The sequence below is a fragment of the Apodemus sylvaticus genome, chromosome 1 (assembly GCF_947179515.1).
Source record: "Apodemus sylvaticus chromosome 1, mApoSyl1.1, whole genome shotgun sequence".
NCBI classification, from domain to species: Eukaryota; Metazoa; Chordata; class Mammalia; order Rodentia; family Muridae; genus Apodemus; species Apodemus sylvaticus.
This window is the reverse complement of record NC_067472.1, coordinates 105376871-105391450: the sequence shown is the minus strand read 5'-3', so window position 1 is coordinate 105391450 and position 14580 is coordinate 105376871. Positions and strand designations below refer to the sequence as shown.

General features: G+C 46.1%; 2 protein-coding genes across 3 annotated transcripts in view; one reads left to right on the top strand and one right to left on the bottom strand.

The window, feature by feature from the left end:
• The first annotated feature begins 412 nt into the window (after nt 1-412).
• On the top strand, nt 413-2889 carry LOC127681298 (cytochrome c oxidase assembly factor 4 homolog, mitochondrial). The gene is made up of 2 exons (XM_052177404.1): nt 413-510; nt 2135-2889. The coding sequence occupies exon 2, from the start codon at nt 2145-2147 to the stop codon at nt 2406-2408; it is 264 nt and encodes an 87-aa protein (XP_052033364.1). The 5' UTR covers nt 413-510; nt 2135-2144; the 3' UTR covers nt 2409-2889.
• Nucleotides 2890-12978: 10089 nt separating this feature from the next.
• The window catches only part of Mrpl48 (mitochondrial ribosomal protein L48), a 39111-nt gene continuing 37509 nt past the window's right edge, over nt 12979-14580 (bottom strand). For both annotated transcript variants that reach the window (XM_052157541.1, XM_052157532.1), the window contains exon 8: nt 12979-13230. In XM_052157541.1, coding sequence (XP_052013501.1) covers nt 13156-13230 — 75 coding nt within the window. In that variant the 3' untranslated portion in view covers nt 12979-13155. The remainder of the gene's footprint in view (nt 13231-14580) is intronic.

Below are 14580 nucleotides of genomic sequence, written 5' to 3'. Positions count from 1 at the left end.
ACAATGTCTCTCCTTTTCGCGGCAGCAATTAGGCTAGCAAACAGAGCCGAGTGATGGCATGGGTGTGACACTGCACAGACGTGTTTGTTTTACTTGGTAAGGAAAAATAGTGTCTGGATCCTGGGCCCTTCAGCTTACTTGTCACCCATGCGGTGACCCGCTTCAGACATGGGGGCCAGGCATTGCTTTCGCTGATGAAAAGGAATAATGGCCTCCTCCGTCCCTCTCAGGTGGCCTGGAGTCCCCTGAGGGTGTGCACACAGTCTCTCATAACTATCAGAGGTGCCTTCCCAGGGATCCCGTCTCCATTGGTCCGCTCCTTTCGCCTCCCGGAAGAGTGGGGCCGAGGGCGGGCTCTACACGGAGAGTCCACCAATGAGAATGAAGACTGTTCTTCCGCGTGTGCGCTCCCGCTGGGTCCGCTTCCTGCGGAGAGAAGACGGGGAGAGCTTCTGCCTACGGACCGGCGTCTGGGGCGGAACGTGCTCGCACGCTCTTGTGCACCTGCGGGTGAGCACTGCGCACGCATCCCTACACTGGATACACCGTGGGGGCCGCGGGAGTGCTCCTGAAACTGGGAGAGATGCTTCAGGGGACTTGGATGCCTGTATTTCTCTGCCTCCTCTTCCTTGTCATGCCTTCCTAGAAGGCCTGGCCAAGCTGTGAGCCATCTAGCCTGCCCTTATCTCTAAGCATGGGTCGAACTCATTTCATTCAAGGAATACCGAGGACAACATGTATTGGACACAGTCTGCAGTACTATTTACTGAGTCTACCTAGTGAGCCCTAAAGCAGTTTTTATTTTGTGTGTGTGTGTGACTTGCTGACGGCCCCACCTAGTAAGACAGGTCTCCAATGTCTGTTTCAAAGCCATTTCCCCTTTAACTGTGCCTCCATACAGGTGAGGTTTGTGTAGAGAAGTGCTTAAATCGTCTTGTGACCCACCCCTTGTCCTCATGATAATAGTCTTAAACTCCTAACGTGGGCTGCAAAGCTTTGCTGATCAATCATTTACTTATTTCTGCCAGTTTTAATTTCCTGCTCTCCTGGTTTCTCCAGGAACTGAAGTGTTGTGAGGCTGAGGATCAAATTCAATTTACTTTTTTTCCACGTTGGATATTTGTTCTACTACCAAACTACATTTTCAGCCCAGTCACTGAACTTGTGGTTCCTCTTATGTGTCTGCCTCTAGCCAGAAATAGTTTTTCCGTGTCTGGTTCACTCACTCATCCTTGAGTTTCACCCTGGAAGTCAGATCCTCTAGAAAGTCTTGACAGATTAGTCGCCTCTGTGTTTCTAGCTGTCTGTATACACTGTTGTAAACTGCCTGGTTACTTGACTGGATTGTAAACTCCGTGAGGCCTGGTCTTGTTTGTATACTCTTAACATAGTAGCCAGCACACAGCACAGTAACCACCTGTTAGTGAATAAGACAGAATAGATGCACTTAGCTCCTTTTAGCCCCTTTTACACCCCACTGTTATAAACTTTTTGCAAAGGTTCAAGTTACCTCTATTGAAGCCTTTCCTAAGTTCCCCCTTGCTGCATTCTGCGGGGTTCTGAAACAGATGATCTTTGGGAACAGTCTGGGCAAATACACCTCCCATTCGGATGTTGCTGACTAAACAGCCTTGTACCCCACAGACCCATCTTTTGTCTCCACCTCTGTGTGGTTTGTGCTATAGCTATACTGAGCTCCCCAGATCCCCACCCCCCAGGCAAACCTGCATGTACTTGGGTTCGCTCCCAAGCGTTCACCTTTACTCTTCTGAAGAGAAGAAGAAAGGCTGTTTCTTTGCTTGAGGTTTTTGTTTGTTTTGTTTTAAGGTAGATCAGCAATGGCTTCTCCAAAAAGATGTCGTGTCATTTAACTTGCATTCCACCAGCAGACTCCATTGAACTTAGATACTTTTGTCTCAGTTCATCAAACCGTACGCAGGCTCTTTCTCTGTCAGGCCTCGTGCTGGGGGCACCTATGTGGAATCAGGCCTAGCATCTGGCATTAAAGAGCTTAGTCTCCTAAGGGAGACAGCATATAAGTAGGCTGTACAGTGTAGTTTAGACATCACTGTTTATGAGCAGGAAGAAATGTATAATCAGATCTGTACTTTAACCTTGTCTGTTGATATTCTAGGTTCCTCAAGATGTCAACCTCAGTCCCACAAGGCCATAACTGGACCCGCCCGGTGAAGAAGGATGATGAGGAAGAAGACCCGCTGGACCAGCTGATCACCCGCTCTGGCTGTGCTGCCTCCCACTTTGCAGTGCAAGAATGCATGGCCCAGCACCAGGACTGGCGCCAGTGCCAGCCACAAGTGCAGGCTTTCAGGGATTGCATGAGCGTACAGCAGGCAAGACGGCGGGAGGAGCTGCAAAGGAGGAAAGAGCAAGCCAGCGCGCAACACTGAGACCTTCCACCGTCACACCAGTCGGCCTGACGAGATCAGCACCCAGAGAGACCCCGGGAGAAGAAACCCTAAGCAACAGAAGTGTGCTCCAGGAGTTGTAAAAGCTGGGGACCGTCTTTGGGACTAGGATTGACAGACACCAAGAGGTTGCACCTCACCGTCACCATGAGCTATCATGGTCAGAACACAGATAGCCTCACCTTTCTTGTTCTACCAATATTTAAGTTTACAGCAACACTCCATCCACCCTGCCTCTCAGAGTCTGTGTGCCAAGTACTTCGTAAGTGCATACACAACTAAAGATAAACGGGTTGCCCGAGCAGGCCTTCATTTTTCAATCACAGATTTAACAACAGAAAGTGTTTCTAAGGCATTGTGTTGGCAATGTGCAATTTGAAGAGCAATGTGACCTTCCTGTTGGTGAGAGACTAGTATGAAAATAAAGCAGCACTCAAAGGAGTGACCTCAGTTTCCGCAGCGACATAGCCTTTATCATTCCTCACGTCTTCAGTGTAATGGGGTAGGAGGGAGCAAATAGGGAAGCACTGGTTTTGTTTGTTTGTTTTGGGTTTTTTTTTTTTTTTTTTTTTTTTTTTTTTACTTTTTCGAGACAGGGTATCTCTGTGTAGCCCTGGCTGTCCTGGAACTCACTTTGTAGACCAGGCTGGCCTCGAAGGAAACACTGTTTTTGTCTTTTGAAAAGACAGAATCTATGTAGCCCAGCCTGACCTTAGACTTACTATGTAGCTAAGGATGCCCTTAAACTCATGATCCTCCTGCCTCCACCCCCAAATACTGAGATCACAGGTGTGCTACCACACCTGTCAGGGAAACATTTTCTTTTCATAGTCTGCCCCTTGCCTAATCAACACAAAGCTTGCCTGACATTTTGGAAGTATGTTTAACATTAAAACACAGACTGTGACCTTTGGAAAATAGAGCCACTATCAACATAGAGCTTACGTTCCTACCTGTCAGCAGTTTGGCAGTGCTGAGCGTGTCTTCTCTGGGGGTGTAGTGTCCTGCTTATAACAGCAACAGTTGCTACACTGCTCCCCCTTTTTGAGTCAGGGTTTATTTTTGTAGCTCTAGCTGTCCTGGTACTTACTTTGTAGACCAGGCTGGCATTGAACTCACAGAGATCTGCCTGCCTCTGCCTTCTGAGTGCTGGGATTAAAGGTACATGCCAGGCAGGGCGGTGGTGGCGCATGCCTTTAATCCCAGCACTTGGGAGGCAGAGGCAGGCGGATTTCTGAGTTCGAAGCCAGCCTGGTCTACAGAGTGAGTTCCAGGACAGCCAGGACTACACAGAGAAACCCTGTCTCGAAAAAAAGAAAAAAAAAAAGGCACATGCCACCACACCTGGTCTGCTTCTCATTTTTATTCAGTGAAAGCACCAACCTATCTATCTCTGTATGTTCTTGGAAGTCATTTGGGAATGAGAAAAGGGTTGGAAGGTGATCTACTATAGAACCTTAGGCTGCTTTTTTTTTTTTTAATCATTATTAACAAGTTTTCAGGCATCTGTATGTGAGCAGTCCAAGTCTGAAATTTGGTAGACCCTAAAATCTACTTTGAGCCTTGTATGATGAACTTTTAGGGAGGAGAGAATGAGCATAAAGAGGGCATGAGAAGATTAAGGAGCAGGAAAGACGTGTTTCAAGCTGAAGGCCAAGTGACCAGAGAGAGCTGCGTCTCTGATGTCCATTCCAGCTTAGAGCTGTGAGTCAAGTCGTGTGCACCAGAAGCATCCCAAAGATAGGCATTGTGTGGCACCCATGGCTGTAATCCCAGCACTCAGAAGGCAGAGGCAAGCAGATCTCAGAGAGTTTGAGATCAGCCTAGGCTACATATGAGTTCCAGGACAGCAGTAGCTATATAGTGGCACCCTATCTTCAAAAATAAATAGTAAATAAAAGATCCCGAAGGTGGAAAGGGAGTCGGTTGAGTGGAACTTTTAAAAAATGAAGTACAAGGGCTGGAGAGATAGCTCAGCAGTGGGCAGTAGTGGCGCATACCTGTAATCCCAGCACTCTGGGAGGCAAGAGGCAGGCAGATTTCTGAGTTCGAGGCCAGCCTGGTCTACAGAGTGAGTTCCAGGACAGCCATGGCTAACTCTGTCTCAAAAAAACCAAATCCAAAACAAACAAACAAACAAACAAAAGAAGAGCACTGACTGCTCTTCCAAAGGGCCCGAGTACAAATTCCAGCAACCACATGGTATCTCACAACCATCCATAATGAGATCTGACGCCCTCTTCTGGAGTATCTGAAGACAGATAGTGTGCTTACATACATAAGATAAATAAATCTTTAAAAAAAAAATGAGGTACACATTAACTTATTTGTAACGTAGGAAGAGTTGCCATCTGGAGCAAATGAGAAATACAGCAAAATCAATAGAAAAAGCAGCTAGAACGTGAACACTGGCTGGGAGTGCAGGCCCTTATCTACCACAATCCCAGCATTTCAGGGGCTGAGGTAGGAGGCTCAGCCATAAGGTTAAGGCCAGACTGAACTATGTAGTAAGTTCCAGCCTGGCCTGGACTATAAAATGAGATTATTAACAATAAAAAAAGGGCAGGCAGTGGTGGCGTGCACCTGTAATCCCAGCACTCTGGGAGGCAGAGGCAGGCGGATTTCTTCTGAGTTCGAGGCCAGCCTGGTCTACAGAGTGAGTTCCAGGACAGTCAGGGCTACACAGAGAAACCCTGTCTCGAAAAAGCCAAATCGAAAAAAACCAAAAAACAAAACATATATATATATATATGCATTTAGAGAAACATCTGGGCATGAGAGAGGAGAGCCCAGGTTCGATGCCAGCCTGAGAAACAGCAAGATCTTGTTTTAGAATGATAAATAATGACAAAAGGCCAGGGTGTGGCTCAGTGGAGGGGCACAGCCTGGCATGGCCAGAACCCCCAGTTTGCTCACCAGCACCACCAGAGGGGGGAGTGCTGGCTAACTCTGTATTCCTAGCACTTGGGAGGCTGAGGCAGTAGGATTACAATCCTACAGAGTGAAGATTATCTCACAGAGCAAGCATGCAAAATGTTCAATTCACCCAACCTGCTCAACAGCATAGATTACCAGCATAGCACACCACAGAGTCAGTTGTTCACCCTCTTTATCACAGTGACTGACGGGGAGCTAGGATTCACTGCCACCCACAGCATCACAGAGACTGTACCACTTAGCTAAAGCCTGGGGAAAGATCGATGGTCAACAGCTGGAGTGTGCTAGGATGTCAGGCACAAAGGCACAATCACCAGCACTGCAAAAATAAATACATAAATAAATAGCTGGACATGTGGTACATGCCTTTACTCCTAAGAACTCAGGAGGCATAGATGTGGGATCTCTATGACACAATTTGAGGCTAGCCTGGTCCACATAGTGAGTTCTAGGCTAGCAAGGGCTACATGGTGAGACCCTATCTAAAATATATAAATAAAAATTGAAAATAAGATTTCTATTTTTATTCATTAAAGTAGAAATACCATTAAATAGCACCATTATATGTAGGAATCATTTTATTAGCTTTTGTACAAAAAAAAAATAGGCCCTGGACAAAGCCATATGATGATGTCAGTGGGAAGGACTTTCTTAGTGAACGGCATGGCTTTCCTGCTGCCTGAGTGGAGTCAGGTCAGAGCTCCAACAGTGAGGTGTGGCTTACATTACTATAACCACGTGCTCTAGGTAATCAACAGTGAGGTGTCGGCTCACATCACTATAACCAAGTACTCTAGGTAATCAATTCAGAGAGAGGAAAGGTGTACTTTGCCTCATAGTTTTGAAGATTTCAGTTCACAGCCAGTTGGCTCCATGGCTTTTGGACCTGTGGCAAGGTAGCACTTATATGGCAGGGGCAGCAGTCCACCTCAGGGCTGGGAAGAGCAAAGAGCAGAGGGTCCAGAACCCCACAGTCCCTTTCAAGGGGCGTTGACCCAAAGACATCCCACAAGATGTATCTCTTAAAGCTTCTGCCACATCCCGATAATGCCAGGCTGGGGAAGCCAGCCTTTAACCACGGGCCTTCAGACACTTATCTAACCAGCACTGGGTGGGACAGAACCCATATTTGGGTGAACAGGACTTTTCCTATACACACCTGTTTCTTCAACTAAAATGGGTATATTTCCTATTTTCTAGTTCTACTAAAAAAAACTACATGTAGGTGACGAAGATTATAGTTTAGTTCCGTGGTAAAGGATTTGTCAGACATCTAGGGTGCCCTGGGTTCAATCTCCAGCACTGAGAGGGGGGGGGCAGAAATGAAAGGCAATAAGCACAACACGTGACAAAATTCCTGCCATTCACTGAGTGCGGATAGCTGACAGGTTTTGAGTTCTTAGCTCAGGCAATGAGTATAGAGTGAGTTCAGGTCCATCGTCTGTGCTCTCAGCCCTGTGGCCAACTGTCACCAAACCCTAGTGATGACAGTCCTGTTGTGATGCTCAGAAAGTTTGTGTGGATTTGACAACCGGCTTTCTCTTTGTGAAAATGCACACATTGTTGCTTGGGGTAGGGCTCACTGAGTAAAGCGCTTGCCACAGAAGCAGGAGGAACCGAGTTCAGATCCCCAGCTGTGAAAAAGCTGGGGCACAGGTACATTGGTGACCCCAGCTCTGGGGGCAGAGACAGGAGGATCCCTGGAGCTCAGTGGCTAGCCAGTCTAGCTGAATCAGAAACGTGTAGGTTCAGGGGAGACCCTGTCTCAAAATATAAGGTGGAGAGCGACTAAGGAAGACTCTGGACAGCAACCTCTCACCTCCACATGCATGTGCACAGTCTCACATACATACCACATACACAAAATATGAACACACATCCTCACAGGCCTTAAAACTATTCAGTGTAGGCCTTCTCCTCAGATTTCTGAAAGTGGATTAATACTGGTAGGGAGGTTGGAAACAGTGACTGACCTCATCACCGTGTGTGCATGATGCCCTGACTTCTGTTTACTGACTGATCTCACTCATCACCGTGTGTGCACGATGCCCTGCCTTCTGTTTACTGACTGATCTCACTCATCACCGTGTGTGCACGATTGCCCTGACTTCGATTTACTGACTGACCTCATTCATCACCGTGTGTGAATGATGCCTTCCTTGACTTCTGTTCTCTCAGCTAACCCTCACACTCCTCCTCCTCAGAGCAAACAAAGGTCAGGTTGAGGATGAACTCTATACTGAGTCTTCTCTAGAGCATGGGCTGCTCTCTGGTCAGTGTTCTTGTGGAAGTATCCAGTGTCCAATAAGATGCTTAACATAGCTAATAACCACAGCAACGTTGAAAATATTACCTCTGCCAGCCCTTTATGAAAGGAAACGGAACTTAGCTGATGAGAGCCTCTCACAGTGATCTGGATTGGTATGTTCTTCCTATAACTCTGCTTTCCAAAGTTAAGGTGAATTTAAAAAGTGGTCCACACCCATCCCTAAGATCTAAAACTACCTGTAGCAGCTGTGGGTCATCCTGCAGACAGGAGTGAAGCCAGACACGAACAGAGACTGTAACAAAATTAGAAACTGCTTTTTTTTTCCCCCTAAGAAAAACATTGATTCTTCGTTTGGACCTCAAGATAACCAAAAGCAGGCCATGAAAGCTCGGCATCTCCACCTCCATTTTGTGTCTGTCTCCTGAGAGGCATGTGAACCATTCACAGATCTACCTAACCCACCTCACTCCCTGCAAGGCTGAAGACACAGGCATATTCATAGTCTTAAACTTGCCACCAAATTCAGTCCCCTTGGATTCTAAGAATACCAAACCTGACAGGACAGGGCATACACATACACAGTTAAGAGTAATTTCCAAAATGGTGAGGTGAGGCTATACCTAGGAGCAGAAGTAATCCATTTTTGGTGCTGAGGCAAGACAACTTGCCAGGAGTTTGAGGCCTTCTTGAGTTACATACTTGAGTTGTAGGCCAGCCTGGGGTATAGAGTGATTTCTGTCTTAACAAACCCAAATAAATGAGATCATATATCAGTATCAGTGTGTTGCTGAGCGGGGGCAGTGCTGGTGTATACCTCTGATCCAGCACTTGGGATGTAGAGGCAGGAGGATCTCTGAGCTTGAGGCTAGCCTGTTCTACAGAGCAATTCTAGGACAGCCAGGACTACACAGAGAAACCCTATCTTGAAAAACAAAACAAGGGCTGAAGAGATGGCTCAGTGGCACCGACTGCTCTTCCAGAGGTCCTGAGTTCAATTCCCAGCAACCACATGGTGGCTCACAGCCATCTGTAATGGGTTCTGATGCACTGATGTGTCTGAAGACAGCTACAGAATACTCATATAAATAAAATAAACAAATCTTTACAAAATAAACCAAAAACCAAAATCAGTATATCCACTCAAGCAACAATTTTTTTAAAAAATTAACATTTTAAATGAATGAGAGTTTTGCCTGCATGTGTTTGTGTGGGCCTGGTGCCTACCAAGGCCAGAAGAGAACATCAGATCCCCTGGAACTGGTGTTGCTTATGTTTGAGGCACAATGTGGATGCAGGGAACTAAAGCCAGATCCTCTGCAAAAGCAACAAACGCCTTTAACTACCGAGCCACCGCTCGAGCCCCAAGACTTTTTCGGGCCACTTTACAGAACTAGAACTGAGACAAAAGTCAAGGAGACCACACTGGGAGCAGGTCTGCTTAGTTATGCCCCAATTCTTTTATTTGACCTAAAGTCTATGTCAGTCCCCAGAGTCAAACTGGTTCCTCTTGCCACTGTACTCAATCACCCCTGCCTTTTCCCAGCACTTAGTCTAATCCGCTCACTGGGGTGGGCTGCCAAGGACAGCCTGCTGGAGTTGCTAGAGCTGGGGAACTTTCCCTAAAACTCTGGTTACAGGACTTTTTAGCTGGGTGGCCTCTTCAAGAGGCTCATGGAAGACTCAGGTGTTAGCTCCTCCCTGCAAGGTCCTTGTCTGGGGACTTGGCCTTGTGCTTGGTATAAAGATGCCTGCAATGCATTTTGCTAGATGAGTAAGGTCCTCTTCCCTCCTGTCCACCTTCAGTGTAGTGGCCAGACTGCATCCTTGAGCTGCTGACTTTAGAAACCCAAAGAGAACTGGAGTGAGTCCAAACTGAAATTGTACACATCTCCTCTGCAGAGAAAGCCAGGGCTCTCTGCTCTGTGCCAGCCAGGCCTTAAGACTGCAGAGAAGTAGGGAACCATCTTCTCCTGCTTAGCAACTATTATTCTAAATAATCCATTCTTTTTTAATCTTGGCACTATCTGCAGAGGAAAGTCCAAGAAATGAGCTAAAAAGTCTGGGAATGAGTTGTTACAGGGGAGCACAGTAGCCAAGTGAATCACTCCAGGGTCTGTAGGTCAGAGTGATATAGGCATCTGGAAAGAAAACTGCACCAAGAAATCTAAGCACAGAAGAAACAAGCAGAAGTCCCTACAGGGTCCAGCTGGGCTAGCTCAAATACGCCCAATGAGTGCTGGGACGTCACTCCTTCCTTAAATTCACTAGTCCCAGAAATGGGAGACCAGAGGCTCAGTACTGCTGCAGTTCCCAAATGGCCAAACGACATATGTTCATTTTTTTTTCCTGTGACTAAAATACCGTTTCAGAATCCATGGCTGGCTCGTTCCCAGGCACCCTGAGTGGAAGAGTAAGATACCCCCAACCAGAGGAAAAGGACTGAGCTTTTCCTGAGGGAAACTGCCCATCTGACTCAGGCATCCTGTCTGTAGAGGTTAATGAGCTACATGAAGATCCATTTTTAAAAATTCTAGTAATGTGCATGGGATCAGAGGCTGTGGCCTGGAACAAGCACTGGCTAGAGGGGAAAGAAATCTAACCCCGAGCTCTTGCAAGCTTTGAGTGAATCACCAGCTACTAACTCCCCTCAAAAGTGATAATCCCACCATACCGGCCAGAAAACAAGTTGTGTGAAATTACAATAGCTTGCCAAGAAAAACAACTCACAAGAGGTCTCAAAGGAGTATAGAAGGATGGGTACAAGGGCTGTCTGCTTCTCCCTTATAAAGTCTGTCTCAAGGAGGAAGGGGCAGAAGTTTCAACCTGGAGCTAGATGTGCGCTCCATTTGGTTTCATTGTGTGATCCTAAGGGAGTCCATTTCTCCTCCATCCTCACTCTGCAGAGTCCAGTGAAGCTAATGACTGTTCTGTAGCCTCGAGGATCAGACAGAGCAAACATTAAGAGCCATTTCCATTTCTCGGAGCAGAGTAACAGAAGTCTTTGATTCTAGGGGGAGGACACATCTGAACTAGGTCAGTGCCACAAGCGCTCCAAAGTGACAGAATCCAGTTGCTTCCTGCTTAAGAGATAAGCCTGACTCACCCCTCAGCAGTGGTGGGAAGGAAGCCTCAGACTGGGAAACAGGACAGACTCCTGCTGCCACTTTGCCAGGAGATGGCCTGTGACCTTGGGCAAAGCATGCTCGCCAGGGCCTTAGCCTGCCACTGCTCAGTCACATGGGCTGGCTGACTGGCTGACCAACTCCTAAGTACTTCAGCTGCAGTGTGTTGTCAGTGAATGATATCCCAAGTCCTGCTTCCACCTACTGATAAGTAGGAAGTCTAGGTAACCAGACGGTTCTGCCAGGTTCTGAAATGGAGTGCACATGACATGCCCACTACCCATGTGCTATGGGAGCAGAACAGAGCATGTGTTCATATGTACCTGCGAATCTTCACATTGTTATATACCCCTAACCTTACACTCATTGGCTAGATACTATTACTTTATTTTCCCTCATAGAAACTTGGTAATGAGCAGTTCTACATCCAGAATATCACTTTTCCCTTGAGAAATTCTCTATTCCCATGGCAGAGTTCACATGGGAAATCCTGACCATGGTATTTGAATTCAGTTTTTTTCCCCCAAACTGATACTTTGAGTCGTGTTTTTAATCTTGGTTTTGTCCTCTTTTGAGGTAAGAGTCTTGTCATGTAGCCTTGGCTGGCCAGAAGTGGAAAAATGCTTCTGCTTTTGCAACACATCCACTCCCGGAGAGACTAGTAAGGGGTAAGAGCTACTGTGTGCCTTGTACAAGGTCTAGCTCAGTAAGCAGCTATTCTACATGTAAACAGATGCTCAGAAGCAAGCACACCAGAGTCACATAGATTAGAACTTCTCAGAGAAGCGACCCAGTGGCAGCATCTGAGAAATGACAAGATGCGAAGGTCAAACCTTCATTCCTATTACAGGACAGTCTATGGATCAGTGCTCAGAAATCCTGACTCAGAGACTGATGAGCAGTTTCAGAAACAATGACTTAGCCAAAGATGTGGTATAGGTTACAAAGGGCAGACCAGCCAGTGCTGATGTAACTACCCACTTAGCTCCCGGACTGCTGCACCAGAGTAGGGGGGAGGGCAACAGTAACATGAATGGCTCTGTTCCAGCAGCACTTTACTGACCAACCAGACACTGAACCAGACAAGAAATGGTAGTTACACAGGATTGTGGATCAACTACAGGGCACTAAAATGTGCATTTAAACAATGGCTAACTTAAATTATACTATTACACTTGGTTTTGTAAGTGTGTGTGGCATTCAGAGGTCAACAGACAACTTCAGGAGTTGGTTTTTTCTACCATATGAGTCCTGGGAACCAAACTAAGGTTATCAGGCTTGGCAGCAAACATCCACACCCACTAAGCTACCTTTCCAGTCCTACAATTGCTAGTTCTGTGGTGTGTAAATGTTACCATAAAAGTGGTGCATGCCTTTAATCCCAGCACTCAGGAAGCATTTAGAGCTCTGAGTTCAGGGCCAGCCTGGTCAACAGAGTGAGTTCCAGGACAGCTAGGGGGTACACAGAGAAACCCTGTCTCAAAAAATAAAATAAAATAAAAGAATAGGCAAAGATAGGATTTGATTCATAGTTTGCTCGCCCCGACTGAGATCAATTTTTTGAACTTGCAATCCCCCTACTTCAGGCTCCTGGATGCTGGGGTGATACATGTCATCACACTTAGCAAGCATCTTTTATGTATGTGTGCCTGTATGTATGTCATGTGACCCACGTTGGCCTAGAACTCTATGTACCCTGCGGATGACCCTGAACTACTAATCCTCCTTCACCTCCTAAGAGCTGAAAATACAAGTATATACTTTCACAACTGGTCAAACCCTTTTTCTTTATAAAGAACCCAGACCCAGGAACTTCATTATAGCAACAGAAAATAGAATACTACAGAGTTCACTATTTTTGCAATCTCTACTTCATTATAAAACTCCATGCTGTAGTATTACTTTAAGAGATGTGGTCATACTGGGCACAATGACATACAACCAGCATTTGGAGGGTGAAAATTGGAGAAAGGAAGCAAGTGGATCTCTGTGAGTTTGAGGCTACCCTCATCTATATAGCAAGTTCCAAGGTTGTTGGAATAGTTTACACCAGACTGTTTTAGAGACACAATTCATGCTATCTAAAATAGTATGGCAGAATGAGAATATGTTGAGACAAGGAGAAACAGAATTCCTTCAAGATACCTCACAAGATAACTGATACACACACACAGACACACACACACACACACACACACACACACACACACACACACACACACAGTGACAACAGCAGATGTTTATTAGGTGGAGAACACCCTAGGTTTTGGTAAGGGAAGCGGTAGCTCTCATAGATGCTAGGATGTGTTCCCAGCACAAGCATTCATGCTCCTCCTTGACTCTGGTGTTGCAGCAGGAACTCCTCGGAGACTAACAATTACACGAAGGGCTTGTAGTACTTTTAGTTCAACTTGGCCAACAACTCTTCCAGTTCGGGCCGAGCTTTGAACCTTCCCTTGAAGTCTTCCTCGGTGTGCTAGGACAAGGGAAACAAAAGGCAGTCACCAAAGAGCTTTTGCTAACCACACACATGCACACAGGCAGCTCCACAGTGGGTCATTCGCAGTTAGCCCCTGTAGCATGCAGCATGATACAGACTTGAATTGGGTACCAGGAATAAAGGCTGAAGCACACTTCCTCTTAGTGTGCTGAGACAAGACAGATATGTAAGCAGCTACTGTCAGGATGCTAGATGTATCACAACAGAAGTTTTCTGGTTAGTTTTGGTTTTTAATCATGGTGGTGGCCAGGGCCTTCCACATATGAGGTAAACACTACCACTGAGCCATAAGGTCTAGGAATTTGGTTTGTGTGTGTGTGTGTTTTTTAATTGCTTCCATTTTTGTTGTACATGTATACACATATACCCAAATGGGAACATTTGAGAGTCAGTTCTCTCCTTCTACCATGTGGTCCTGGGAACTGACCTCAAGCCATAGGTTTGCAAAGTACCTCAGTCTGACTGCTTATTTCTGCTGAGTGCTGGGATTACATGTAGTATTTTTAGTATGACCAGCACATTTTTACCCTACCCACAGATCTCTGTGAAACTGAAATAACTACCAGATGAGCAGGGACAGAACAAGGGGAGCTGGATGAGACAATGACACCAGGTTAACATGACCTAAGGGTATCCTAAGAAGGGTTGCCATGGCAACTAGGCCTACTGACATCCAGTATTTAGCCTAATGTTAATTTCTGTAGGTTTCTCATTCTTCAGCAGATATACTCAATGGAGCTACAATCACACCCCAGCAGTCTACAAAATGTCTCTCTAAAGTAAGGCATCATCTAAGGAACTCATGCTCTGATGCAGTAGATCAGTTATAATCTTTTTTTTTTTTTTTTTTTAAGTTTCTTGGAGACAGGGTTTTTTTGTGTAGCCCTGGCTGTCCTGGAATTCACTCTGTAGACCAGGCTGGCCTCGAACTCAGAAATCTGCCTGCCTTTGCCTCCCAAGTACTGGGATTAAAGGTGTGTGCCACAATTGCCCGGTATCATTTATAATCTTAAACCATGTTTCTGCTTTACAGCTATCCTGAAGGGAGAGAGTCTGGAGGTCATGGCTCGTGTCACAATTCTGTGATGGAGGCCAGCTCCTATGTACACGCAGCATCATTCCTGACACCTCTGAGGTCTCAGAGTAAAAGGTCACCCCACCACCAAGTTGCACACATCTCTTGATAGCAGCTAGGCTGAAACACATTTCTCTGTTGTTTCAAAACTTAAGCAGTACAGACGTCTTTATCCTCATTTTAAGCATACGTAGGCCACCAGAGGTCCTTTCCCACATTGGTACCTATCTCCCCCACCAGGAGGCCTCTTC